Source organism: Lissotriton vulgaris, unplaced genomic scaffold, assembly GCF_964263255.1.
Source record: "Lissotriton vulgaris unplaced genomic scaffold, aLisVul1.2 SCAFFOLD_771, whole genome shotgun sequence".
Taxonomy (NCBI): domain Eukaryota; kingdom Metazoa; phylum Chordata; class Amphibia; order Caudata; family Salamandridae; genus Lissotriton; species Lissotriton vulgaris.
In genome coordinates, this window is record NW_028247168.1 from 844,245 (window position 1) to 872,010 (window position 27,766).

The 27,766-nt window shown below is 45.8% G+C and overlaps 1 protein-coding gene across 1 annotated transcript in view; it reads left to right on the plus strand.

Annotated features, from left to right (window-relative positions):
- Window positions 1-27,766, plus strand: part of LOC147665610 (period circadian protein homolog 3-like) — a 321,666-nt gene that overhangs the window by 278,909 nt on the left and 14,991 nt on the right. The window contains exons 14-15 of the mRNA XM_086949648.1: window positions 16,808-16,936; window positions 25,274-25,376. Of these exons, the coding sequence (XP_086805774.1) occupies window positions 16,808-16,936; window positions 25,274-25,376 (232 nt within the window). The remainder of the gene's footprint in view (window positions 1-16,807; window positions 16,937-25,273; window positions 25,377-27,766) is intronic.

The window sequence follows — 27,766 nt, forward strand, 5'->3', positions numbered from 1 at the left end:
ACGCCCCCACTGGCCATGACAAGTGCTGTATCAAGCGGAACTGCCCAGGCTCCTTCTTGGGCACCACACCAATAGGTGAAATAATCAGATCCGGCTCTGGAAAGGGGCCCACCATCCAGCCTTGCTTCACTTCTTTGAACAACTTCTCCCACACGACCCCTTTGTGCGCATTGACGGACTTCAAATTCTCTGTCCACCGGGCGATCCGCGGACCTTCATACCCCAACCAAAAACCCTCTCTGAAACCATGTCGCAATGTGGCTGCATCCTCTGTCAGCGGAAACCATGCCAACAAGGGCTCAAGACGATCCAGCCTAACCGGTGTATGAGCCTTTTCCCAGAGATCCTGACCCCCCTTTTCCTCCCCACCGACTCCCCAGCATCGCACCACTGGGTATCTTTTTCGGCACTTGGAGCATTCATGACGGAAACGGCACACTTGTCAGCCGCACGCGCCCTTATTAAAATTCCAGCATGCCCCGACTGTGTTCTGTGCAGTGCTCTCTACCTGCCCCACCCCCCTCGGGTGGGGCGGGCCGTAAAGGGGGTCGGCGCAAACGGTAAACCGCTGGCCGTATAGATCGTCCGGCCGAACTTCGCCCCACCCATAGTCTGCTGGTACAAGTCCGAATCCAGTTAACCTCACTTCGCCTCCAGGTCTGACACCATCTGCGCCCGGGACTCCTCGTCATAATGAGACCAGGCATAACCTCCATAGTTAAACTGTGCCCGCCGGACCACTTCCATGTACTTGAAGAGAGCTATGGCGCTGTCCGGATATTTCTCACAATATATGCTGGGGTATATCAGGAAAGCCGCCGACAATTGTCAATCATCAGCGGCACCTTGGGGCGCCCGGCCAACTCCTGCTCCTCTTCCTTTGACCCTTCCTTCGCCGTCAGCTCCCTGTGAAGGAGCTTCAGAATCTCAACATACTCCCCCTTCCATATTTTTAGGTCTCGCTCTCTAGACCTATTGTCGTGGAGATGCCTCTCAAGGGAGACAGACCGGGGCACGCGCGGCGATTCTGGTCTGTGGACGCGCACTTCCAGCCCGGCACCGTGCACATCTGTTGCTCCACATTCACCACCTCTCTCAATCACGCGCGTACACACAGCCACACTAACGGAAGCACACACACACATGCGCGCGCACACACACACAGCCAGCCCCCCTGAACACACACACACACAGACACGCGTGTGCACATACACACACACACATGCGCACACACACCCGCCCACATGCGCACACACACCCGCCCCCCCTACAACTACACCCACCGCATCTACGGCCTCAGTCGCCCCCCCTGACTTCTGCAGCCACCCCGCGACAGCCGTGACACTCCCAAACTTCCGGTTTCGGGACGTGCACGCTCACGGCTTGTTAATTTCTTCTTTACGTTCCACGCTGCTATAATGGAGTAGTCCGTCGTTTGTCTCTACCGGTGTTAGTGTCTCTCGCACTGAGGGCTAATGTTGCAGAAAATGCGCCTGGTGGTGGGTGACTTGTTTATTTTAACACCCCTCCTCCTTCCCTCACAGCGGTAATTTACTGGAAGATTGGAAGTCTGTGCGCAAAAGGGTAACTGAGAAGCCACCTTAATACTACAGGGAGGGGCTAACTTCAGCACAGCATACAGCTTCTACTTTTCTGGTACGTTCATCTCAATAAGTCAGACCAACTACGGAAGCACTCTTTCCAAATGTAAAACTTTATTTTTAATTCCTGTCCTCACTCAATGTATCTTAATTTTTAAAGCGCTTAGAAAGGGCAGGACTGCACAAAGCGCTTTTAGTAGTTCCACCAAGAAGTTTCCTTGCACAGACTTTGACAGTGCTCTGCGTGAACATCCAGCACACGTACCTAAACGTGAAAACGCATCCTGTCCTGAACACAACAAATGCAGGTGCAAGCAGCGGGCACATCTGCCCTTGCAATGCCAGTTCGTGAGTCATGTACCACGCTGCCCCCTTCACAAGAGTATGCATTTTCATAACATGAAACACACAGCTATAGCTTGGACCTGACGAAGGGCAGTATATTGTGAGCGCTCGTGCCTTTAACCTCGACCAAAGGGCAGTTTACGCTGCATTTGTACCCTGTGGGTGTGCGTGAAACAGACTTATGTTGTACTTCACAGCTCCTCACACTATCACACACTGTATCAGGCATATAACACAGGGCTGTGCTGAGGATGTCACAGGGGCAGCTGTGGGCATGGCTTGCACTAGTGTGTGTTAATCTCTGAACCTGTCCGGTGCACCCTGAAGCACTTGCGTTCCAGGGTTCGTTCACTTCATCTTTCCAGATTAAAAACAGTGCTTTCTGTTCTTTATATCGAAGCCCCACATGTTGTGGGGATAATTGAGGAATCGTGGCCTCCTTCTTTGCGTTGATTCGGTCTCCTGCGCAGCTCGCTGTCCATTCATCCATACATGTATCCATTCATCCATTGACTCGTCCTGTGCTGTCCAATTGTTTATTCTTGTGCCCCAGATGCAAGCATTCAGTACAGAGAGGCTTGAGGCGAGGTGCGGCGCCGAGAGACTGAGGCCTTAGCAGTCAGTGCGCTTTACACCGTGCCTTGGATGCGTTGCGCTCTCTCTGCTCTCCCAGGGGCCCTGTCCGCCTCCTGCGTATACGGTGCCTGTCACTGCTGCCGGGCTCTCCAGTTACAGGGATCTGTGCCCCAATCAGTGCCTAGGGGGGTCCCAGGTGTCCCCCACTGAGGTCAGGGCGGTCTGAAGCGGTCAAAATATGTCATGGCCCCCAGGGGCCGCAGGTACCAGGTCAGCAACTTCACCTGCTGTGTCCCCCTACTGCCCCTTTCTGGCAGCATCAAGCCCCCATTCTGCAGTGGCTCTCCCTCACCTTTCATGGGGTGCGGCTCCCGTCTGTTCGCCCTTAGCTTTATTCACCCCTATGTTCTCGCAGGCCCCCTCCTACCCTCTGTCACTAGCCTGTTCACAGCCCCTCCTCCACTCTCACCTCTCCTCGAACTCTCCCCCCTCTGCCGACCTTCACATCCACTGATGCGCCCTCTGCTATGTGCAGAGCCCCGGCTGGATCCTCAGGCCTCAGTGTCCCTTCCTCGCCTCCCCCTCTCTTCAGAGGAGGTGCTGCACACCCCGGATCCACATTCAACAAACTTATTTTTACCATCGCCCATATTCCAGTTACTCCTTATTCACCGCCTTCCCGCCCCTTATCCACTCACCCGCCATTCACCCCTTTCCTGCCCATTCACCACCCTCCTGCCCATTCACCTCCGACCTGCCAAGTCACCCCTCTCCCCCATTCACCCTCTAATCCCCATTCACCCCTCTCCTGCCCATTTCAGTGCTCCTGTCCATTCTCTGCTCTCTTGCCCATTCATCACTCTCCTGCCCATTCATCACTCTCCAGCCCATTTACTACTCTTCTGCCCATTCACCACTCTCCTGCTTATCACCGTTCCCCTGCCAATTCACTGCTCTCTTGTCCATTCACCCTTCTCCTGCCCATTCACCACACCCCTGCCCAACACCGCTCTCCTGCCCATCCACCCCTCTCAAACCAGTAAATCCTCTCCTGCTCATTCACCGCCCTCCACCCCATTCACCGCTTTCCAGCTCATTCACCCCTCTCCTGCCTATTCACCCCTCTCCCATCAGTAAACCCTCTCCTGCCCATTCACCGCTCTCCTGCCCATCACCGCTCTCCTGCCCATTCACTGCTCTCCTGCCCAGTCACCCCCTCCCACTATTCACCCCCTCCCGCCCCCCTCCTGCCCATTCACCGCTCTCCTGCCCATTCACCGCTCTCCTGCCCATTTACTGCTCTCCTGCCCAGTCACCCCCTCCCGCCCCCCTCCTGCCCATTCACCTCCTCCTGCTCATTCACCCCTCTCCTGCCCATTCACCGCTCTCCTGCCCATTCATTGCTCTCCTGCCCAGTCACCCCTCTCCTGCCCAGTCACCCCTCTCCTGCCCAGTCACCCCTCTCCTGCCCATTCACAGCTCTCTGCCCATTCACAGCTCTCCTGCCCATTCACAGCTCTCCTGCCCATTCACCCATTTCCTTCCCATTCACTGCTCTCCAGCCCAGTCACCCCTCTCCCGCCATTCACCCCTCTCCCGCCATTCACCCCTCTCCCGCCATTCACCCCTCTCCCGCCATTCACCCCTCTCCTGCCCATTCGCCTTTCACCTGCCCATTTAACTCTCTCCTGTCATTCACTGCTCTCCTGCCCATTCACCGCTCCCCTGCCCACTCACCCCACCCCGCCCTTCACTGCTCTCCTGCCCATTCACCAGTCCTGCCCATTTACCCCTCTCCTGCTCATTCACTGCTCTCCTGCCATGTCACCCCTCTCCTGCCCACCCACCTCTCTCCTGCCTATTCACTGCTCTCCTGCCTATTCACTGCTCTCCTGCCTCTTCACTGCTCTCCTGCCCATTCAGCACTCTCCTGCCCATTCACCACTTTCCTGCCCATTCACCAATCTCCTGCCCATCACTGCTCTCCTGCCCATTCACTGCTCTCTTGTCCATTCACCCATCTACTGCCCATTCACCGCTCTCCTGCCCATTCATCACACCCCTGCCCAACACCCCTCTCCTGCCCATCCACCCCTCTCAAACCAGTAAATCATCTCCTGCTCATTCATCGCCCTCCGCCCCATTCACCGCTCTCCAGCTCATTCATCCCTCTCCTGCCCATTCACCCCTCTCCCACCAGTAAACCCTCTCCTGCCTATTCACTGCTCTCCTGCCCAGTCACCCCCTCCCGCTATTCACCCCTCCTGACCGCATCTTGCACATTCACCCCATCCTGCCCATTCACCCCTCTCCTGCCCATTCACCACACCCCTGCCCAACACCTCTCTCCTGCCCATCCACCCCTCTCAAACCAGTAAATCCTCTCCTGCTCATTCACCGCCGTCCGCCCCATTCACCGCTCTCCAGCTCATTCATCCCTCTCCTGCCCATTCACCCCCTCCCGCTATTCACCCCCTCCCGCCCACCTCCTGCCCATTCACCCCCTCCTGCCCATTCACCCCTCTCCTGCCCATTCACCGCTCTCCTGCCCATTCACTGCTCTCCTGCCCAGTCACCCCCTCCTGCTATTCACCCCCTATTCACCCCTCTACTGCCCATTCACCGCTCTCCTGCCCATTCACCACACCCCTGCCCAACACCCCTCTCCTGCCCATCCACCCCTCTCAAACCAGTAAATCATCTCCTGCTCATTCACCGCCCTCCACCCCATTCACCGCTCTCCAGCTCATTCATCCCTCTCCTGCCCATTCACCACTCTCCCACCAGTAAACCCTCTCCTGCCTATTCACTGCTCTCCTGCCTATTCACTGCTCTCCTGCCCAGTCACCCCCTCCCGCTATTCACCCCTCCTGCCCCCCTCCTGCCCATTCACCCCATCCTGCTCATTCACCCCTCTCCTGCCCATTCACCACACCCCTGCCCAACACCTCTCTCCTGCCCATCCACCCCTCTCAAACCAGTAAATCCTCTCCTGCTCATTCACCGCCCTCCGCCCCATTCACCGCTCTCCAGCTCATTCATCCCTCTCCTGCTCATTCACCCCCTCCCGCTATTCACCCCCTCCCGCCCACCTCCTGCCCATTCACCCCCTCCTGCCCATTCACCCCTCTCCTGCCCATTCACCGCTCTCCTGCCCATTCACTGCTCTCCTGCCCAGTCACCCCCTCCCGCTATTCACCTATTACACTGCACTCAATGCAACATACACTCCAAATAATACCACTCAGTGCCACATAATTACACACCACACAATTACACTCTACTGAATACAATATAACCTCCCCATAATACCACTCAGTGCCACATAATTATATGCGAAAAGAAGGTATGGGTCACGCACTCCTCAGTGTGAGCAAGTTAATAGTTTGGGGTGTGCTTCAGAGATATCACCCCCTGACAAGAAGGTGTGGAAATCAATGAATTGTTAGTGACACCTAGGATAGATGCCAACTCTCTCCGCACAACCTCTAGTGAAACAAACAAGTTTCTTTAGTGAATTCTTCCAAATGTCATCAAAAAATTAAACCAAGTTCATCATCATATTTTCCATGTTTAATTCCACATGAATTTCTCTTCAAAATTAATGAAATTCCACATCATAGGTAAATCCAAATTCACAGTGTATGAATAGGCATCATATCCCAATGCATTGCGGATACTAGATCCTTCATCAGGGGAATCCTAAAACATATTGAAACAAACTAAGTATGATCCACAGAGGCAAATAAGTATCTACATGAATTACCACGATTATAGGTGTCTATTCTAAATAAAGTGTGCAAGATGTAAGATAACTCAAAGGCACCCGAAAAGAACGTGTTAGCCCGTGATTAATTGAAGAAACGGAGCAATAGGGTGAAAGTAAATTGCCAAATGATGTGGGGTGAATCAAACGCTAAGTAAAAACGGCACCTCGCATGATTGTAAGTGCTCAGTACGAACGAAAGTTAGGTCCGTTATATCCCCAAGTTCTATCGTTAATCAAACATAGAGTCCAGCGCATAGTGTAGTTTAAACAAACTTACAGTTAGAATGGAGCAAGAACACGCGTCCTGCTAACTGCGCCCTTCGCCATAGGATTGGGAACCAAGCGTTCCGTGTGGGCGGAAGTAAAATGAGAGTAGCAAGAACAAAAATGGAAGAAGGACTGTGTGCGTGGCGGCCATATTGGAGTGGATAGTGATTAATAGAAGTGTAATTCCCAGCCAAAGTGTGAAAAGTAAAAGAAGTATGGCGAATAGAATCTAAATGTGATCAAATGCTCCTTGCAAACCAAGATATAAACAAACTAACATACTAAGTCAAGTCAAGTCATAAAATGTATATAGCGCACTACGTTTTGTCTGAGTTCAGTTTCAGACGGCTTTGTTTCATCCATTCGGCAACTTCTTTCATTCCTTCGTGTAGGTTAGTTTTGGCGGTGCTGGGGTCATTGGTGAGAGAAAGGATTAGTTGAGTGTCGTCCGCGTAGGAGATGATGTTGAGGTTATGTTGGCGTGCGATGGCCGCGAGGGGGCTCATGTATACGTTGAAGAGGGTGGGACTGAGTGAGGATCCTTGAGGTACGCCGCAGATGACTTCAGAGGCCTCGGACTTGAATGGAGGAAGGCGGACTCTCTGGGTTCTTCCGGTGAGGAACGAGGTGATCCATTCAAGTGCTTTTCCTTGGATTCCGATGTTATTGAGGCGTTGTAGAAGGGTGCTGTGGCAGACTGTATCGAATGCTGCAGAGAGGTCGAGGAGGATGAGGGCGACTGTGTCTCCATTGTCCAGTAGAGTTCGAATGTCGTCTGTTGCTGCGATGAGGGCGGTCTCAGTGCTATGACGATGTTGAAAAGTTCCTTGCTGTTGTGGGCGTTGTTGTCAAGTCGATCCTTGAATGCTGTTTTAACGTGTCAGTTAAAGTAGTTGCTCTACAGATAACATTGGAATTCCATCCGATCATTAAGACCAGATGGTTTCATCGATTGCAGAAATTTAATCCAGTGGTTTTCACGCTGCAGTAAAAAGTTGTTGTTGTCTCTGTCATCCCGCTTATTAACCACTTCTACAGCAGCGAACCTGAGCTGACTGATGTTGTGTCTGCTGTCTTTGAAGTGTAGTGCCAGGTTCGACTTGATGTTAGCTGTTCTTATATTACTCTTGTGTTCATTTATTCTCACTTTCAATTTGCGTGTGGTTTTACCGGTGTACATCAACCCGCACGGGCATTTGATAATGTATATAACATTTTCAGTGTCACAAGTGGCATTCAATTTCAATTTCACATCTGTGCCCTTCATGGGATGTTTTATCACAGGGCCTTTGATCATATTATTGCAGTTCTGACAGTTCAGACAGGGTTGATTTCCTTTGTAGTTGACAACGGGTGTGGATTTGGGATTTTTTATGAGCTCCTTCAGATTGTTCCCTCTTTTATAGGCGAATAACGGAAGAATGGTCCAAGATATTGGAAGATATCACCATCCAACTAGACAAACACACCAGGGAGATTAACGAACGGAAATTACGCAAGTATCGCAGAGATACTATAGACTATAAGCTGGGTGAAGTATATTCTTGGGCTGAGGTCTACGCCAGGAGACGTCAAAATAGACCACCAAGGGATAACACCAACACTGCTACAGAGACTTCATCCTCAGAGGAAGACACACGATCTGAACAACGACGTGCCAACTTACAAAAACCTTCAACCAGTGCCGAATCTTCTACCCTCTCTGCGGTTCCTTTTTTAGAGGAAGGCCCGGGAGAAAGAGACGACCCAGGAGGAGCCAGGTCAAAGGAAAAAGAAAAGGAGAGAGAGAAGGAGAGGGACAGAGAATTGAGAAGCACAACGCTGAATCAGAGGGTAGAAAAACCGAAGAAGAAGACAACCTAGTAATCAACATATCTCATACACTCTATCTGACCAAGAAGTAAATGTACTTCAAAAAGGTACCTCATTTATCCCTACCAGCCACACTAATGAGCTAGAGTGGTTAATAAGCGGGATGACAGAGACAACAACAACTTTTTACTGCAGCGTGAAAACCACTGGATTAAATTTCTGCAATCGATGAAACCATCTGGTCTTAATGATCGGATGGAATTCCAATGTTATCTGTAGAGCAACTACTTTAACTGACACGTTATTTATCATGTATTTTACCATTGAACCCATTATTAATTTTGTTAGTATGTTAGTTTGTTTATATCTTGGTTTGCAAGGAGCATTTGATCATATTTAGATTCTAATCGCCATACTTCTTTTACTTTTCACACTTTGGCTGGGAATTACACTTCTATTAATCACTATCCACTCCAATATGGCCGCCACGCACACAGTCCTTCTTCCATTTTTGTTCTCGCTACTCTCATTTTACTTCCGCCCACACGGAACGCTTGGTTCCCAATCCTATGGCGAAGGGCGCAGTTAGCAGGACGCGTGTTCTTGCTCCATTCTAACTGTAAGTTTGTTTAAACTACGCTATGCGCTGGACTCTATGTTTGATTAACGATAGAACTTGGGGATATAACGGACCTAACTTTCGTTCGTACTGAGCACTTACAATCATGCGAGGTGCCGTTTTTACTTAGCGTTTGATTCACCCCACATCATTTGGCAATTTACTTTCACCCTATTGCTCCGTTTCTTCAATTAATCACGGGCTAACACGTTCTTTTCGGGTGCCTTTGAGTTATCTTACATCTTGCACACTTTATTTAGAATAGACACCTATAATCGTGGTAATTCATGTAGATACTTTTTTGCCTCTGTGGATCATACTTAGTTTGTTTCATTATGTTTTAGGATTTCCCTGATGAAGGATCTAGTATCCGAAATGCATTGGGATATGATGCCTATTCATACACTGTGAATTTGGATTTACCTATGATGTGGAATTTCATTAATTTTGAAGAGAAATTCATGTGGAATTAAACATGGAGAATATGATGATGAACTTGGTTTAATTTTTTGATGACATTTGGAAGAATTCACTAAAGAAACTTGTTTGTTTCACTACAGGTTGTGCGCAGAGAGTTGGCATCTATCCTAGGTGTCACTAACAATTCACATAATTATATGCAACATAATTACACTGCACTCCATGCAACATACACTCCAAATACCACTCAGTGCCAGATAATTATACACCACATAATTACACTCTACTGAATGCAACACACACTCCACACAATACCACTCAGTGCCACATAATTATATGCTACATAAATACACTGCACCCAATCCAACATACACTCCAAACAATACCACTCAGTGCCATATAATTATATGCTACATAATTACACTGCACTCAATGCAACATACCCTCCAAATACCACTCAGTGCCACATAATTACATGCCACAAAATTACACTCTACAGAATACCACATACACTCCCCATATTACCACTCATTGCTATATAATTACATGCCACATACTTACACTCTACTCAATGCAACATAAAGACACTTTATCTGTCTATCTATCTATCGCCCTCCCTCTATCTGTCTATCACACTCACTCTATCTATCTATTGCACTCACTCTATCTATCGCACTCACTCTATCTATCGCACTCACTCTATCTATCTATTGCATCACCACAGCATCACTCAGCCCCACCACAGCATCACACAGGGGCACCACAACATCACTATGCGCTACCACAGCCTCACTGATCGCCACAGCATTACTCGTAGCCACCACATCACTCAGCGCCACTACAGCATCAATCTGTGCAACCATTCAACAACAACTGGTTCAAATATGTTCTCTCAATGTTTCAAGCTTTTTTACAAATGTCACAAAAAGATGTTAATATTTCACTTCTGTTCTTGGATTTTCGTCACAATAAAATACAATGAACATAATCTTCACAAAAGTTATTTACAAAAGCTATTGCCATTATAAATTACAAAAACGTTTATTTAAGTATTAATGATTAAAAAAATTAAAAGCCATTGTTATTTGTAATACCAATACATCTAAGTCACGTAAATACAACACATATTGCATTGCAAATGCTATAGGTGTCACATTTGCAAAAGTTAAAACTATTGGCATTGTAAATGACAAAGCTATTAATTTAGCTATTTTCAAAACCAACACATAAATAAATAAAAACATTGTCATTTACAATACCAATAACTCAAACTTTCCTAATGCGAGACCTATTGCATTGCAAATGCTTGTTTCTCCTTAGTCGCTAGCGACAGGTGTGCCCACAGAGGCTTAGTCACCCCAATGTAGGGGAGCTTGCACACCAGGACATCACAACTCTCCTTAACCCCGTTGTCTCCGACAGCTCTCTCACCCGCCCTCGCATCCCCCACACCGGCACCCCCGAAACCGCCGTACGCCTCCGCGCTCCCAGACCCCCTCCCGTCCTTCGCCGATGCTCCATCCGGGCCCAACCCGTGTCCTTCACATACCGTCCTTTGACCAGACGCACCAGGCCCTCCCCACAAAGCGTCCGTACCCACAGACACCTGTGCACCCCAAGGCTTGCCCAAACCACTCCCCGCTCTGCCACCATCCTTACCTGGCGTCAAGGCTGGACTCCTTGCTGGATTCCGCCACCTTACCAGTTGAGCTTGGGGGGCCCTTACTCTCGGCGCATTTTTCCGTGGGCGTGCCTGCAATACACTTCCAACAACATTACTCCTCTCTCCCTCCCGAATTTCCCCCTCCTCCTCAGAATCTTCCTCATAGTCCAGTTGTCCCATCTCCCCCTGCTCGGCACCCAGGCCCACCTCCCACCTTACCTCCTGGCCGCCCCCTAGAGACTCCAGTCGGCTCAGCCCCACCTTCTCCCTACAGGTCCTCATCAAGTCTCCCAAATCCACACTCTCCCGCCTCACATCCCCCGCATATGACACCGCAGCCTGATCCACCGCGTCCGGTCTCCATCCCCGTCTCCCGGCAGCCGTCTCGACCTACTGCCCCGCTTCCCAGCGTGCTCCCGCCAGTGGTCCCTCAGTGGAGCACGACCGCCCGTACAAGGCAGAGCCGGCCCATCCCCTCTGTGGAGTGGTGCCGCATGCTGCTCTCCTGAGCGCCTAGCCAAGCGTTCCTGCCAAAAGAAAAAGGTGGAGTCCAGCATGCCGGTGAAAAAACGACCCTCTCCCCCCAATCCCTCCACACGCCCCCCACCCCCTCCACGCGCCCCTACCCCATCCCGCAGAATGACCCTCCCTCTGCGCCGGCTGCTCCCCCACCCCCCAACTACCCCGGTCCCGACCATTCCCCACTCTGCAACCCCAACCCATGGCCCCTCCGCGCCCCCACCCCCATTGCCCCGGCTCCCCCGACCTGACCCCATCTCCCCCACACGCCTCGCACCCCCATCCTGCCTCACTCCAACCCCCATCTGGCTCCCTCCCGAATGTACACCAAACTCCCCTCCCCTGCACCAGTCACCCCCCTCCTCCCCACCCACTCCCCCCTCACGCCCCCACCAGCTCCCCGCTTACCCCTTTCCCCACCCCAACTCTCCACACACCCCTCTCAGAGACGGCGATCTACCTGGCCCCAACACACTCCCCTCCCCGACAACACCCCCCTCCCAGATCGCTCTCCCCTGGCCCCCATGCCCTCCTGCCCTTCTATGCCGAACTCCTCTATGAGCACTGGTGACTCTGCACACCTCTCCTCCTGTGCTGTGCTCCTCCCCCTCTGCCCCCACCGCCCCACGCGCCCGGCCCCAAACTGCAATAGACCTTGCCCCCCTTCCTGCATCGTTGTGCCATTATTCCTCACTGCCTCAACAACTCCCGGCTCTTCCCCCCGCCCCCACCGCATACTCCAGCGTCGCCCTGCCTCCCTGCTGCCCTCCTCCTCGCTCCTTGCACCATTTTTGATCGACCCCACCGCCCACTTTCAGCCGCCTTCCGGCCCCACCTCCCCTCACCCGCATCCCGCCGCGACCACGGCAGTTCGGGGCCAAAACCGCCACCGCAGCGTCACTCGCAGCACGCCGCGGCGGCCTCACCTGGACCTCGGGCCGCCTGTCCAGGGAAGACATGTCTTGGCAGTTCGATCTGGACTGTTCCCATGAGGCACATGGTCAGACTGATTTGCATATGGCCATGTCTGAACTGGGGTGGTGGAGTGAGCTAAAGAATGGTGATGGATTAAACCCAGATCAGTTGACTGGGGGTGAGTGTTTGATTTGCTCAAATGCTTCGTCCAACATACCCTTTGGTATTGTCTTGTTCGCCCTAAGTTGGCAGGGTATGCCCAGACGTGGGTCCCTTGCTCACTCTACCACTGTATTCAAGATAACCTGGTTGATGAGGATTATGAATCCGAAACCGGTCCCAGGATGCCTGTTTCCTATCCAGGGAAGACGTGGCTTAGCAGTTAGGGCTGGACAGTTCCCATGAGGCACAGGGTCAGACCGATTTGCATATGGCCATGTCTGAACTGGGGTGGTGGAGTGAGCTAAAGAATGGGGATGGATTAAACCCAGATTAGTTGACTTGGGGTGAGTGTTTGATTTGCTCAAATGCTCCGTCCATCATCCCCTTTCGTATCGCCATGTCCTGTCTTTCGTACCAAGAGATCAGCTGCAGATGGTGAATGCTACATGCAATAACAATATTGTAATGTTTTATTATAAGACTGTAGCATAAGAAGAACAAAATCAGTATTTTCTGTAAGTAAATGTTGCAGGCAGTGTGCCTGCATATCCTTCTTGAACTCATTGTAAATATATATATTTACAATGAGTTCAAGAAGGATATGCAGGCGCACTGCCTGCTAAATTTACTGACAGATAATACTGATTTTGTTTTATATATAAATATATATATATAGACACAGTCGAAGGTTTTGCTCTATACTTCTTTGTGCTTATTTGGTAAAAGGGTTGTGTAAGTGTTCAGATCATGGAAGCCAATCCATCAGAATGCCAAGGTTAATGAAAACAGCCAGAATGGTCACCGGAATCAAGAAATTCAACCACATTACTCCTGCACACAGAGATCTTAAATGGCTCCCAGTTGAAATTCGGGTCAACTTCAGAACTGCCTGCATCACACACAAAGCCCTGCACACAGGGAAACCAGAATACTTAGCCTCCAAACTCGAGAAATCCGGACAAGCAAGAAGCCTCAGCTGTTACAACTTTCTCCAACTCATTCCCCTAAAAACGCGTAAACAAAAGACTGCTGCCCGCCCCTTTGCACGAAACGCTCCGAAAATCTGGAGAGCCATCCCAGTCAACATCAGAACCACCCCTTCCTTTCCAAAATTCAAAAGCCTCCTAAAAACCCTCTACCTGAACCGCGCCTTCCCGAACACAATTACGTGACGCTCTCACCTCCACAGGCTGTCACCTGACAGCGCGCCCTCAATGGGCAGCCTTTCAGTCATCGAAACAACCACTTCCCACCTCCTATGTTGTCTCTGAACTCTCATCCCCTGGGTCGGCACCCCGAAGAGATCTTTTCCTGCATAAGTCTTGCCTTTCCCTGGGATTTGAGACTACCTTTTTGACCCCTCAACAGCGCACCTTGGGCACCCAGCTGAACCTACCACGCCTTTGTCCTGTATTTTGTTATAAATGTTTCTTTGTTAGAAATGTTTTTATGCTGTAAAGCGTTCTGATACCCTTGTTTCTGGCTAGCGCTATAGAAAACCTCTAAATAATAAATAAATAATAATTTTGGCCACAAGTCACACATAGAGTTGACCCAGTGTTCCTGCCATGACCCTGAACATCCTCCATTTGCTACAGCGGGATGGATGATGGGCAAGAAGTAGAAACTAGAGAGTAAAACATGCCCGTTAATCTCTGGTTACTTTCTTTTCACACTGCTGCCTTTATGAGAGCACATGTAGCAATAGCAATAGCAATAACGGGTATAAAAGAGCAAACCCTGGTTAGCAGCTCATTTTCCTTGCTACCTCTAATTGAAGGTGGTCCTGATACCTAGAATGGAGGTCCTGTGACTATGGATGGTACTTTTTCATACTGGTGTATGAACTGTGTTTAAGGGTGTGGCTGAAATGCTGTCAGATATACATATTTAGACAGGCCTTCACGAATAAACAGTGAGGGTTGATCTAAAAACGCAGTTTAATTAAAGACCTATTTCATAGCTTAGGGGTTGATTTAGATATAGGCGGATGGGTTACTCTTTCACGACATGACGGATATCCAATCCATCTTATTACAAGAGCATCAGGTTATATAGTATATAGAATAACCCTTCAATCAAACTCTAAATCAGTCCTTTAGATGTTTACAATGTAGTTGGCCCTTTATTGTGCCAGATTGCGGTTTCATCTCCTACAGTAATGAGTAAAGTTCTATTCTTTAATATGCATTTTCTCAATTCAGTATCAGTCATCAATCATGAACTCAGCTTTTGGCAGATATCCTAATACCTATACATGTATGTATTTCAGTTGATAATTGATGCAAATATTGTCAGGGAGTGAAATAAAAACATTAACTGTGGACCTGGCTCTACTAGCCATTTCTCTGGTGATAGAAAATTTGAACAAAGATGAAGAATATTTCATAAAGAAAAAACAGAATTATACTTTCGCTCAAAACCTGTGGGGTGTTTAAGACCATTGTCCGAGTGAAATCATCATCTCATTCTATGTGTAGACCTTCAGAATAAATATGTTTTGTGGATTATTAAATATGGCCCAAGTCACATGGAAAGAACCAATTTGAAAGCACCAACTTGAGAGATTCTTAAAGAACTATGAGAAATATCAAATGAAAACAAGAGCTTCGTGCATTACTAACTAGCAATGAAGTGAAACAGCATGTATTGACAATTTTTAATAATTATGCTAACAGGCAAATGATTGGCAATATGCTTGTCATGTAAATGTGAGAAATAAAGGGTAGGCTCTAAACTGAATTCAGGCATTTATGATCCCTTACAGTAAAAAAAAAATCAAGACCAAGAAGAAAGTGAGGCCAATTTCAACGCCTACTATAAAACGTTCCACACAGCCAACATCAAAAACATGGCCTGATTTACAAATGTAAAGGTACACTTTTGAGTATGTTTACACTTGCTGTTGTAACTTTACTACTTTTTGGTATTCACAAACTACAAAAGTAATTTAACTACTAGTAAAAATTGCTAGTGGTAAAATTACACTCACAGTTTGTGAATACCAAAAAATAGAAACGTTACTACAATGTGTAAGTTGACTCCATGGGCATGAGTAGTAAAGTTATTACAGCAACTCCAAACTTACACAAAAGTCTAACATTACCTTTGTGAATCATGTCCATAGTGTGCTAGTTACTTTACAGTTTACATGACTTTAATTTCCATAAAAAGGTGTGTGTGGTTTGAATATTGAAGAAGCACAAATTACTGAGAGCAAGGAAGTTCCCTTTTTGAAAAGTCAGAAAAGAATGAAAATGGTTGGCTTTGATGACTTGCTGGAGATACATAAGCTATTCAGATGGATTATTGGTGACCTCAAAAGTAAGAACCATTGGGTAGGTGTGTTCAGAGACCAATCCGCTTTACATGATTGTTCACAAGTCAGAAAGAGGATAGCAAGACAAAAGCCAAAATCAATATTTTTTTATTATGTGGCTTAACGCAGTGTGGACCCTCATTTAATCGTTACTGGAATCCGGGAATACCCACTGAATTATTATTGGAATCCGGTGATCTCCACTGAATCATTATAGGAATCCAAGGTCTCAACTGAATCACTACTGGTAGATGAAGACCTCAGCCTAAGGAATTTTTAATGATTTGAACCTTAAAACAATACACAAAAATGCAGAAAAAAAGCATTCATCAAACAAATAGACAAATGATTAAATGTTTTATTTAACTTACGAACAAATATAAATACAACAATCTACATTTTAATGATAAGGTTGTAGCTTTTCTAAATTTATTTGAGGCCACCCTTTGTCCACACTATAATCTTTTTGATTCATCAGCACTGTTCACACAAATCAATCTGAGGATACAAACTGACTTTTTAGCATCCAGTTTATAATTCTTTTACATTTTCAGGTTCTCATATTGTTTCTTTATTTATATACACTTTATTATTATGATGATATTGTTTATTTTTCTAAGCAGTTTTGAACCCCATGAGTAGGAGTTTCAGACACCCAGGGGTCCGGGGACCAAAGTTTATGAAACACTGGCGTTCTGCATTTGCTTGATATTGGTCTTTTACTATTTTACATTGTACCAAATATTTAATTGTTGTGAATTTATGAACTTCTACTTTTAATTTTCACTCTTACTGGAATTTTGTTTCTCAATTCTTTCAGCCCATTCATAATAATGGATCTAGTGGTTACGGTAGTTTTGGAAGCAATGGTTCTTATGAACATTATATTAGTATAGCATCTTCAAGTGACTCAAATGGAAACTGCGTGGAGGAAATGCAAAGAGAACCAGTAAGCCCAACAACAATTATTTTCTTCTTTTAGAATAGATTTAAAGTAATTTGTGATGTGGAAATTCATGTTTTTAAAAATATATTGTGTGAAATTGTTGGTAATTGTTTTTGCCCTAATTGTTGTTGTCTATTTTGTGATAGTAATTATGATGAAGGTATTCCGGTCTTATTGTTATTAATACCAATCGAACAAATCGAAATGGTTTAATTTGTGATGTGCCCACTTTGTGTTTCTAGACAACAATAATATACTTGATTAGTCGTACGTTATTTTGTATTGCACTATTGAATTTGTCACAATTAACAAATTAAGTTAACAGTAAAACATCTAATTTTGAGCATTTATTATACATTTATTAAACAAAATATGCTGAATTTAAGTTTTTAGTCAAGCTTTGTGCTTTGTTCTTTTTACTGACAGAAAAAGTAACACAATAGAAATAAAAACAGGCATTGCCACAACATTTCACATGAAACAAGAAGTGCGGAGGCCCAGAACACCGCTGCTCTGAGCCAGAGCCTTGGCTCCAGGCAAGCAGCTGGGGATCTTTTTTATCTCTTTCATGGGCACTCAAAAGGTTGGACCTAGTGGGACTGTGAGGGGTCACACTTGAGGCATGTTAAGGCAATAGGCAAAGAGACTTGTTTTCACTTGAGCACATAAAAATTTCCTCACCCGCGGGGTTCGTGAGACCTGGTTTTGGTTTTCTTTTGTTATTCAGTTTAGGAGTTGTACCTCACGGGTGATGATGACGGACTGATTATTGATGTAATATTGCCTTGGTACTCAGGACATATATCTTTTTATTTCTCTCAAGGACCACCCTGGGTCAAGAGAGGAGCATGATTGGGAAGCATCTCAAAGCACTCACAGGCGAACTCCACAATGCTCCAAACTAGGACGGACAAAGGAGTAATTATTGCTTAAACCTCCTGATGTTTGCAGGAATAAACATCATATATCTTACACTGACTTATAGCCATATCTGACAATGTATTATACACTGCTTGTTTCATCATCCATCTGACCAATCTGGCTAGATGAGGTATAGATGATGAAATATTTGTTTCCTAATTAGATCTATAATTTTCTCTTGGATTTCTTTCTCAGCTCCTTTGTTACAGACTCTACCTATCATTATTTGGGTTGGATAGTTAATCATGGATACATAAAAGTCTTGGGGCCTTTTAAAGTTTGCCAGATTGAAAAATCCATCACACGCTTGGTGGATGTCCTGTCCACCATATTGCAAGTGCAATATAACCTATGGCAACTGTAATATTGTAGGCAGGATACCTACCACATTTTGACTGGGTATCCTGTCCGCCAAATTTTATAAAGGCCCTTAATATCCAATTTTGTTAATCTACATATGTCAAGCATCACCCCTTCTGGGACAGATGATCTGTTTTCCTTAACTGGAGCCCTACCTACTGAATACATTATTAATGTGTGTCATGTACAATACATGTTTAATACATGCCACAATATATTTCGTACTTTTCCTTCATCAGGGTGCCACTTCATGCAATATTTAGGACAGACCAGGTATGAAACAGAGATCAATCAGCATGTGGTCTGCAAGCAGTGTAAAAACTTTTGAATGATGATGAAGTCCTCTGACTGGAAAGATGAGCAGAATAGCACCCCAAAAGAGATATAAGGAATTGATCAAATCAGAGTCCATTCTTACACAGAGTGGTTCACCTGAGGGGGGGCAAAATAATAGTGCCATGAACGTGATCAGACATTCACCCTCCTAAATGATTTATTTCATCTCACAACCAAGAGATTACTGCACCTCACAACTGAGAGAATGTTGCACCCCTAGAGGAAATTAAAATTGAATCTCATCTTTAGCCAAACCTTTTACCGCAAAAGATCACAGTAACAGATTCAATCAGTTTTTTGTGTTATATTTGTTTCACATAGGATCTGTTTCCCCTCATCTAATGCTTTCCACACTAAGCTCCCCATCCAATCGTGGGCACCCGATTCTGTGAAATCCATAGCTTGTCCTAAATATGTTTACTGGTTTCTTCTAACAGAACAATGTGTTTGCCATAAACTAACACTTTTTGAAATGCCTAATGTCCTTCCTTCTCTGCCAGGCCCTCTAATCTAATGGTTATTATATAGCATTAATGGAAGGCTAAAAATCACGAGTGTGACTTGATTCCTCCAAAAAGCTGCTAGAGCTTTGCTATTGTCTTTGTACACATTCCACACTGATGGATCGAGGATGATGTTCTTAGTGTTTAGGCTAAACCCCAAGATGTTTATCTTCTTTGAGATTGGAGCCACCTTTTGTATATTTACCAGACCCTATGGTTTCCAGGAACTTCAGATAATCGTGCATGATCCGTGAAGTCTGCTTCTACTAGGGATATGGGAATCATGAAACCATAGCTAAAGGGTCAGCAAACCTTTATAGCCTGAAAAGCTGTCAATACTGGTTACTGAGGTTCAGTGGAAAACAGTAGGAGACCAAAATTTTCCTCATGGGCAAATTCCTTGCCTTACGACCACATTACAATCTCCTTTATGACCTTGTACCGCCTGCCATGACGGCTTTATCCTTCACTTTCCCGGATTATACCTCCCTGCCCTCTGGGCTTCCCAACCGGGAGCTGGGACCTCCTATCCTCTTGTATATTAACTCTGTCTTTTTTTTTCCTACATAATGTACATAACCCTTGTTTCCCTTGATATCCTCCCTTCCTATGCCCTTTGTATTTCACCCCCTCAATCATGTAAAGCGTTCTGATACCCTCACAGGTCTGGTTGGCGCTATATAAAACCATAAAATAAATAAATAAATAAATAATGCAAGGTGGTAGACAAATGAAATCACAACACTGTCCCCAACCCACCCGCCCAGAAGTTCTATGAGCCTTCAATACTACGGTCATATTGGAGGTGTCACATAAACTTTTTAAAGTTAATTCTTGTTAACTAGTCTCCTTCAAGAGGAAAATATTGCTCACCAACCCCCACAGTTGTTTCCAGGTTATTTCACTGACCCCTTTGTATGGCAGACTCTGTGTGCAGTGCAACACAGATTGTTCATGTTTTTCTAAGAATAGCACGGAGGGGCCCCTTTGTATATCAGAGTCTTAAAGGGTTATATAAGAAACAGTTTGCTGCTTGGAGGTTCCACACAAATCTGTATTCAAATGTGATAAAACACTGCAATCTTCCCCTATTTGGCCAAGGGTAGAACAGGTGTTGCTCACAAGGTGAAAGCTCTGCACCCCTGAAGCATTGATGCAAGCGTGGTCCCTGTCAGCTTAGCCTCTTGATTTGAAAATATTTGAGTATACGTTTTCTACTCTGACAAATATTCAAACCCCTCTAATATCTAGATCCTGAGCCATTTGGAAGAGGAATCAAGTGGACCTTATGTCATTGGTCCCTGCAAAAACCTTAGACGGGAAAATGTCCCTAATCGATGCCTAACCTTCATCTAGTTGGTACACTGAATAAGCTGACATTTTTAGTAAGCTGTTTAACAAAAGAGTCTCCAAACAACAAATCTTCTGTCAAACGGCCCATCTCTGAAGAACTATAATAACTAGGGACCCTCCTTGCAAACTAGTTTGCAGTACCTCTCCACTGACACTGCGCAATCTCCTTTGCCACATAAACATATTATTCTCAGAGCCCAGTCTCCTTGGGATCTCAAGATCAGTATGAGCATTTTACACCTTGTGCCAGCATTTCTAAATTTTGCAGGAGAGATTGTAACTAGCTTGCTTTCAATAACCTATCTGGGGAGAGAGTCCCGCTTGGACTATGTCTTGGCCCAACTAGTGAGGTGGTCGACAATTCAGGATTTTAGGGTGACGGAAAGGACCGATAGCGACCACAACGCCCTTGAGCTCGACCTTGTTCATCCAGCCCCCCAAGCTCCAGTGTCTAAAGTAGAAGGGAACAACCCCGCGCTTCTCCTGGATAATAGCAGGAGAAGAATCAGGTGGGAGCACCTGGTTACAAACAAGGATAAACTCCCTTTGCTCTATGCTGAGATTACTCCCATCTTGGAAATCGTGGGGAGCCTTGACATAGAGGCAAACAATAGAGACTCCCAGACCAAATTGTATAAGGCCCATGAGGAACTTATAAAAGCTGCGGCACCCCATTTCACTTGTAGTTCACGAAAGCCAAGGGAGAGGCGCCAAGGCAAAACATTGTGGTATAATACAGCATGTAGACGGGCCAAAACAGAACTTCTTGGAGTAATTAAGGAGGGTTTAGGAGGGGAACGCCTTAAACAAAGCAGGCGAGCCTACAAGAAGCTTCTTGTTCAGGCCAAAGCAGAATGGGAAGAAAACCAGTGGGAAGAACTCACCAAGGCCCTAGCGATCCAAGATCAACGCTTGTTCTGGAGGACCGTGAATGGGGGATCAGGGAGTTTACAATCGGCACTAGAGCCTAATATAGCACCTGGGGTGTGGCAGGCTCATTTCCAGTCCCTATACAGCTCTGAGCCGGGAGAACTCCCTGCCCCCATTGAGGTGGACCGGCCGGGCTGCCAAGGGGATCCAATAACACTGGGTGAGGTCACTGCTGCCATCTCAGGTCTGTCTTCCGGGAAGGCGCCGGGACTGGACGGCTTACCGGGGGACTTGTTTAAACAGGAGCCCAACGTCTGGGCGCCTTACCTTGTTACCCTTTTCAATAGTGTTCTCGGTGGGATGGAAATCCCTAGTACTTGGCTGGGGGCAGAGGTGGTCCCCATCTTTAAAAAGGGCTCGCCCCTCCTCCCAGCCAACTACAGACCGATTAGTCTGATAGATGTAGCACAGAAGCTGTTTGGCAGGGTTTTGTTGAACAGGCTTCAGGATTGGATGGAGGAGGTGGGTGCCCTTAGTCCCTACCAGGCGGGATTTAGGAAGGGGGTATCCACAGTGGACCAGGTTTTTAGATTGAATCTAATCTATTGGAGGACAGCAAAGTTCGAGGGCGGCAGTTTGTACACAATTTTTGTGGACCTACGGGCTGCCTTCGACTTGGTGCCCAGGGGGAAACTCTGGAGCGTCCTGGCAGAGATGGGTGTCCCCCCAGATATCCTATCGATCTTGCAGAGGCTGCACCATAATAATTACGCCCGCGTGAGGTGTGGGAGGTCGGGGGAACTGACTGATAGATTCCCCGTTGGTCGAGGGGTAAGACAGGGCTGTGTGCTGGCGCCGACCCTGTTTTGCCTCTTTGTCAACGGGGTAATCGCCCATCTCAATGCCACCGACTATACTGACGCCCCCAAACTAAATGGCAGCAGGGTGCCCGCAATTATGTTTGCGGACGACACACTGTTGCTATCTAAAACCCCCATGGGTATACAAAGGATACTTGATTCCTTCGTGGCTTTCTGCCTTGACAGAGGGCTAGAAATCAATGCTACAAAAACCAAATTCATGGTTTTGAACCCGAGCCAGAAACTGCGCCCGAATCCACAACTGGGAGCCGTGCGGCTCGAGAGAGTAGCCACCTTTGAATATCTTGGTGTGACCCTCAACGAAACCATGACCTGGGGATCCCACCAGAGTAGGGCAAACCTTAAATTAATACAAACTACTGGGGGCATCTCCCGGATGATGACCGGCTCGTCATACCGCCCATTGGGGGCTTTAATCCAGATATATAAGGCCCAGGCTAGGGGGGCGATCATGTACGGGGCTGAATTGTGGGGTCATACGCCCTGCCGGAACCTGTCACTAACTGAAAATAAGTTCATAAGACAGATAGCCGCACTCCCCCCTAGTACCCCGCTCCTCCCCTTGAGGCTTGATTTAGGGTTACGACCACTAGCCGACGAGATAAGCTTGAGACCCATAGCCTTCTGGTGTAGGCTATGGAGCAGTAATGATCTTGAAGACTATAGGGCGGAACTGGTCGAATTACTGAATCACCCCAAGGCGCTTAGTATTCCCTGGGTCAAAAATATTCAAGTTACCTGTATGGAACTGGGGCTCCCTGATTTATGGACTGAGCCGGCGATTGTAGCACCAAACATCTCCAAGAGGTCCCTGGCGAATTTGTACCACGAACACAATTGGGCAAGGACCCAAGCTATCCAGCCAGATGGGTCCCTATCATCTGTGTTCCTGCAAAGCAAGGATCTCTATAGGTTTGAGAAGGCATTGGATCCTATCTATCCCATACTTGCTAGGAAGCTGTTCCTCCAATGGAGATACGGCACATTGCCCTTTCGGTCCTTTACAAGCTCCTGGTCATCGGCTCCCTCCACAAAGCACTGTCCTGTCTGTGCTGACAAGGAGGAAAACGACTTGCACGTGGTCTTCTTCTGCCCAGCCTATAAGGCAGCTAGAAAATACTGGCTCCTCCCTTTGATAAGGAATTTGGGTGGCAGGGAATATGCACCAATGTACAGGATTTTAAAATCCGATGTTTCCGGCCCAACTGTTTTTGCACTTTCCAAATTCTTTATTAATGTCTGGTATACGCGTAATCGCTTTTTAAAGATGCTGGGTAGTACCTAGAAATTCTTCTCTTTTTTAAGATGTTTTAAGTCTGTACAAGATCCTTTTAACATGTGTACTCAATGTTTTATCTGCTCATGACAGAGTCACATGTGATTTTATTTGTACTGTGTATCTTTTATGGCCGAATGGTCGAAATAAAGATTGGAAATGAATGAATAACCTATCTGAATCTCTTCTAATGTTTTTGAGGCTGTAAGTGTAGGCATTCTAGAACCAATCTCTGACATGTTTGCCCTGGTATTTACCAGTTCTAAGCAGTTTTACACATTTGTATTTATTTTTTTGAGTGTATTCTAAATTGTCCGCCATGGTAAATACTAAAAGGTGCTGAGTTGCCATACCAATGGCATATTCTGCCTTGTTCAAAGAGTACCTAACAAATAATTTGCTACTTTTGTGTTAAGGAGAAATCAGCAAAGCATGGGCAATGGAGGTTATCTTAGTTGAACATTGACTTTTCCATGTCTGACAACTCTTACTGACCATTAGGGTCTCTTTCACTCTGAACATCACAAATGTTTCCCTATTAAAGGCTACGGTAATAATGGGATCCCTGTGTAATAAAGTCCCTACGACCTCTACTTGACCATCCAAAATGCTTTGTGGGAGTGTTTTGTTTTTGTTGAGTTGATCTCCTTTGTACCAAAAGGCCTTTTCTTGACCACAAGTGCACTTTGATTTTGACTTGAGTAGAAGACCCTTCTCCCACCCTATCACTTGCTTTTGATCTCATGTGCATGTTTGTGACCCTTGGAATAGATCATCTTACATGGCATTACCTTGATTGTCCATTGGCTCCAAAATGACAGAAATGGCCTCCGACACTCAATTATACAAGGATATTCCCATAACGATTCTAAAAATAGTGGTCTGTCTTTCTTGCTGAAAAATACACATTTTTAGAAATGAGTGCAAAACTCTTGTTGAGATAGCACCAGATGCTGAGTCCATTCAGTAGGATAGTGATATGTGGCTGAGCTGCATGACCTGGCGTATTGGGTGACATGAACTACTCCACCACTTGTTCATACCACAGATGCTGTCCATTAAAACGGACATAGCGTAAAATATGGACATCAAAACAGAGGTACCACATCTGAATTACCGACCCAAAAGGGTGATTGAAGAAAAAATGCCCATTTCATCATACCTTACCTTTGCCTCCAATGGCATAGAAAGAATCTGAGTGACTGGCACAAGATTGTTGTGTTTTGTACACAGATGTAATTGCTTTGACTGGTGACATTTTTATTTATTACCCGTTTTGCCACTTTTCCCTGGCCTCATGGCAACTTCATTCTTGTTGGGTGTTTTTATTAGACTGAAAGACAAGCTTAAGGATGTCCTTTTGTCCAGACTTAGAACTGCTGAGCCTATGTGAAACTGGCAAAAATATTTTTATAGGAAGTAGGTATCATAATAAAACTTGTAATTTTTTTCTTTGCTATTGAGCTGGCAATTCAATGCGTGCTTCTATGCATGACTGTATAGAAATAATACTTAAATAATGAGTGATTGCCCCAGATTATAAACATAATTTGCTAAATATCTGGCTGTAAGACTGGCTTTGAGTGCAAAGCATGTGATTAATTGGTAAAAATGCTAGTCAATGATAGAAATATGTGGTTCCAAAGATCAGTAATTTATTTGCCACAATTTAAGAGGCATAGCTGGTTTGCTTTAAAAAAGAATGGTAGAAGTTCTAGGAACCTGGAGTTCCAGACATTCTGATGGAGAGGCATTGATTCTCCTAGTCTTTTCATAGCATGCTTGTATCAGATTTCAAACTATAGCCTACTTTATAGTCTGTTTATCATTTTTATCCCAGATGACTTTCCAACAGGTGTGTGTGGATGTGAACAGAATAAAAAATTTGGGTCAACAAGTGTACATTGAGTCAAGGAGCAGAAGGCATAATAAGTTGCAAAGAGGTGAGTCAAACATGACATCTTTCTTGCCTTTCCTTCTATTGCCTTGCTGCGAAATGGTGAGTTGAGCCATAAACAAAACCCAAGCCAATAAAGTTCTTAGCAGCTATTAATTTTATTTTGGGGAAGGGATTTAACCAGTCTCTCACTTGTTCAATATATTGCAGGAGAGAAAATAAGACACCAACTTTTTTCACTTAAATTCAATTTAGCAAAGCTGAATTGACTTCAGTGTTTATGCATGTTACACATACTACAAAAACTTTGAATGAGGTGACAACTTTCTGGCAGTTGCCCATAACGTTTCCAGAATTCAATAAGACCATTTGCCGTTTCTAGTCTCCTCCATACTGTCTACACTTGAGGCATTTCGTGAAGATGAGGGCAGATATGTTTGATTGGCAGATTCAGTTACATAGCAGAGGAGTTGTCGAGGTAAACAGTTTATCCCACTGAAGTTTGAAATTATTTATCTGATGTTCCTGGCATTGAGAAAGTTAAATTTTTGGGTAAATAAGATGCACAGTTCTGATCTGACAACGCAAAGTTATTTTTTGCCTTACTTCATGAAATATGTAACTGTATTAATTAAAAGTTCTGTATGTTCAAAAAAATCGAGAATTTAGTACATTTTCTGGACCTTGCAGCTTAATGGCTAGGAAATATTGCAACCAAACAATTACACCTGTGTAATAAACCCTGAAGTATTTTTGGAATAATGGTTCTCTGCAGATATTCTGCATGACAGAGTTCCAGAGATTTGATGGCAGATATGCGAAATACCCCCATCAATGCAAGAAAGTTTGATTTGAGGGACTTTCTTAAAAATGCATTTTGAAGTTCTTGAATTCTTACTTGGTGTGTATCTCTTGAGGTTATAGTCTAAACCTGGTAGTCCCTGCTTGAAAAAACCTCTCCACCAAGGGCTTGTAATGTAATGTATTTATATTAAACATATGTATAGGTTGGTAAATGGGAGTCAGTGAATGCTCTTAACACCACCCCCAGTGGAGGATTGTCGCCCACATTTAGCAATTCCCCTTACGAGGTGGAGGTACTCTAAATAAAGTGGAAGGCCAAGGAGATGGCCTTTGTTGTTGCTGTCCTCTCTGCCTTTTCCAAGAGACAGTTCACAGCATCGTTTCTCAAAAAGGAGAAAATCAATCTCCATGACATAAAGTGGTCTTCTCCTTGTGTGGCAGGGGCATTTACAATTGTTTCCTACCCAGGACAATCATCAAAGGTATCTGTAGTGAGCTGGTCCCACATGTGCAAGTGTCATAAGTAGACGCTTTAGACGTGGCCAGGTAGAAGTAGAAGTAGTTTATTAAGTTCTTAGATGTAGATACAATAAGCCCCACCAGGAGCAGCCTTCTAGCTGCTCAGTCCATCCTCAACTGACAACAATCATGCACCCAAGCATTCCACTCACACTAACATTCTAACCGGAACACTTACACTGTCTGAGCAGCTAGATGCAGAAGAGTAAAGGAACATGTGTACAACCTGAGGATACTACATTAGCCTCTTCCTCTCAAAATGAAAAACAAAAGAGAAAATAACAATGAATAGAAAAACTATACACAGTAAAAATATACAATCGTAGCAAGAAATCTGTAAACCCAAGGATGAAGGTGACATCACATTGCGAGAGGGAAAACAGACAACCAAGAAAAGAAAGAAGGAAGAAAGCGATAGAGATAGAAAAACACCAACACTATCCTCCTCCTATAATAATGAACAAATAAAATAAGTAAGTAGTGAATGAAGAGCTCACATACTACAAGTGAACTAGACAAAAATGACAGAAGTGAGGGGAAAACATAACCACAGACTAGAATACAATGGGTGGAAACGACACCCAAGGAAGTACTTCTCACTTGAGAAGACTGTGGCAAAACCCCAATACGCCACCCCTCCTGTGAGGAACACTATGGGACTAAAACCCAAGTGAAAAACAAACATTGTTTGGGACTGAAATCCAAATGTACAGAATACGTCACATGGGACTAAAACCCAAGGACTTGTGCAGCATGAAGAACAGAATGGAGCACAGTGTGGCATCAACAGATGACTACCCACACACATGACAACATACATTGAAGTGAAGAGACTGACACCCAACACCAAAATAACAAAGTTGGGACTGAAACCCCCTTTAAACAGAAAGTGGGGCTAATACCCATTCCAAGTGAACGTGGGGTGATGGGACAAAAAACCCACTCCCATCCCTAGACAGGGATAAAATATCTGTAAACTGGGGTCATGGGACTAAAAACCCACTCCCATCCCTAGACAGGGATAAAATATCTGTAAACTGGTAAACTGGGGACATGGGACTAAAAACCCACTCCCATGATAACAAGAAATATATGAGGAACGCAATAAGCGAA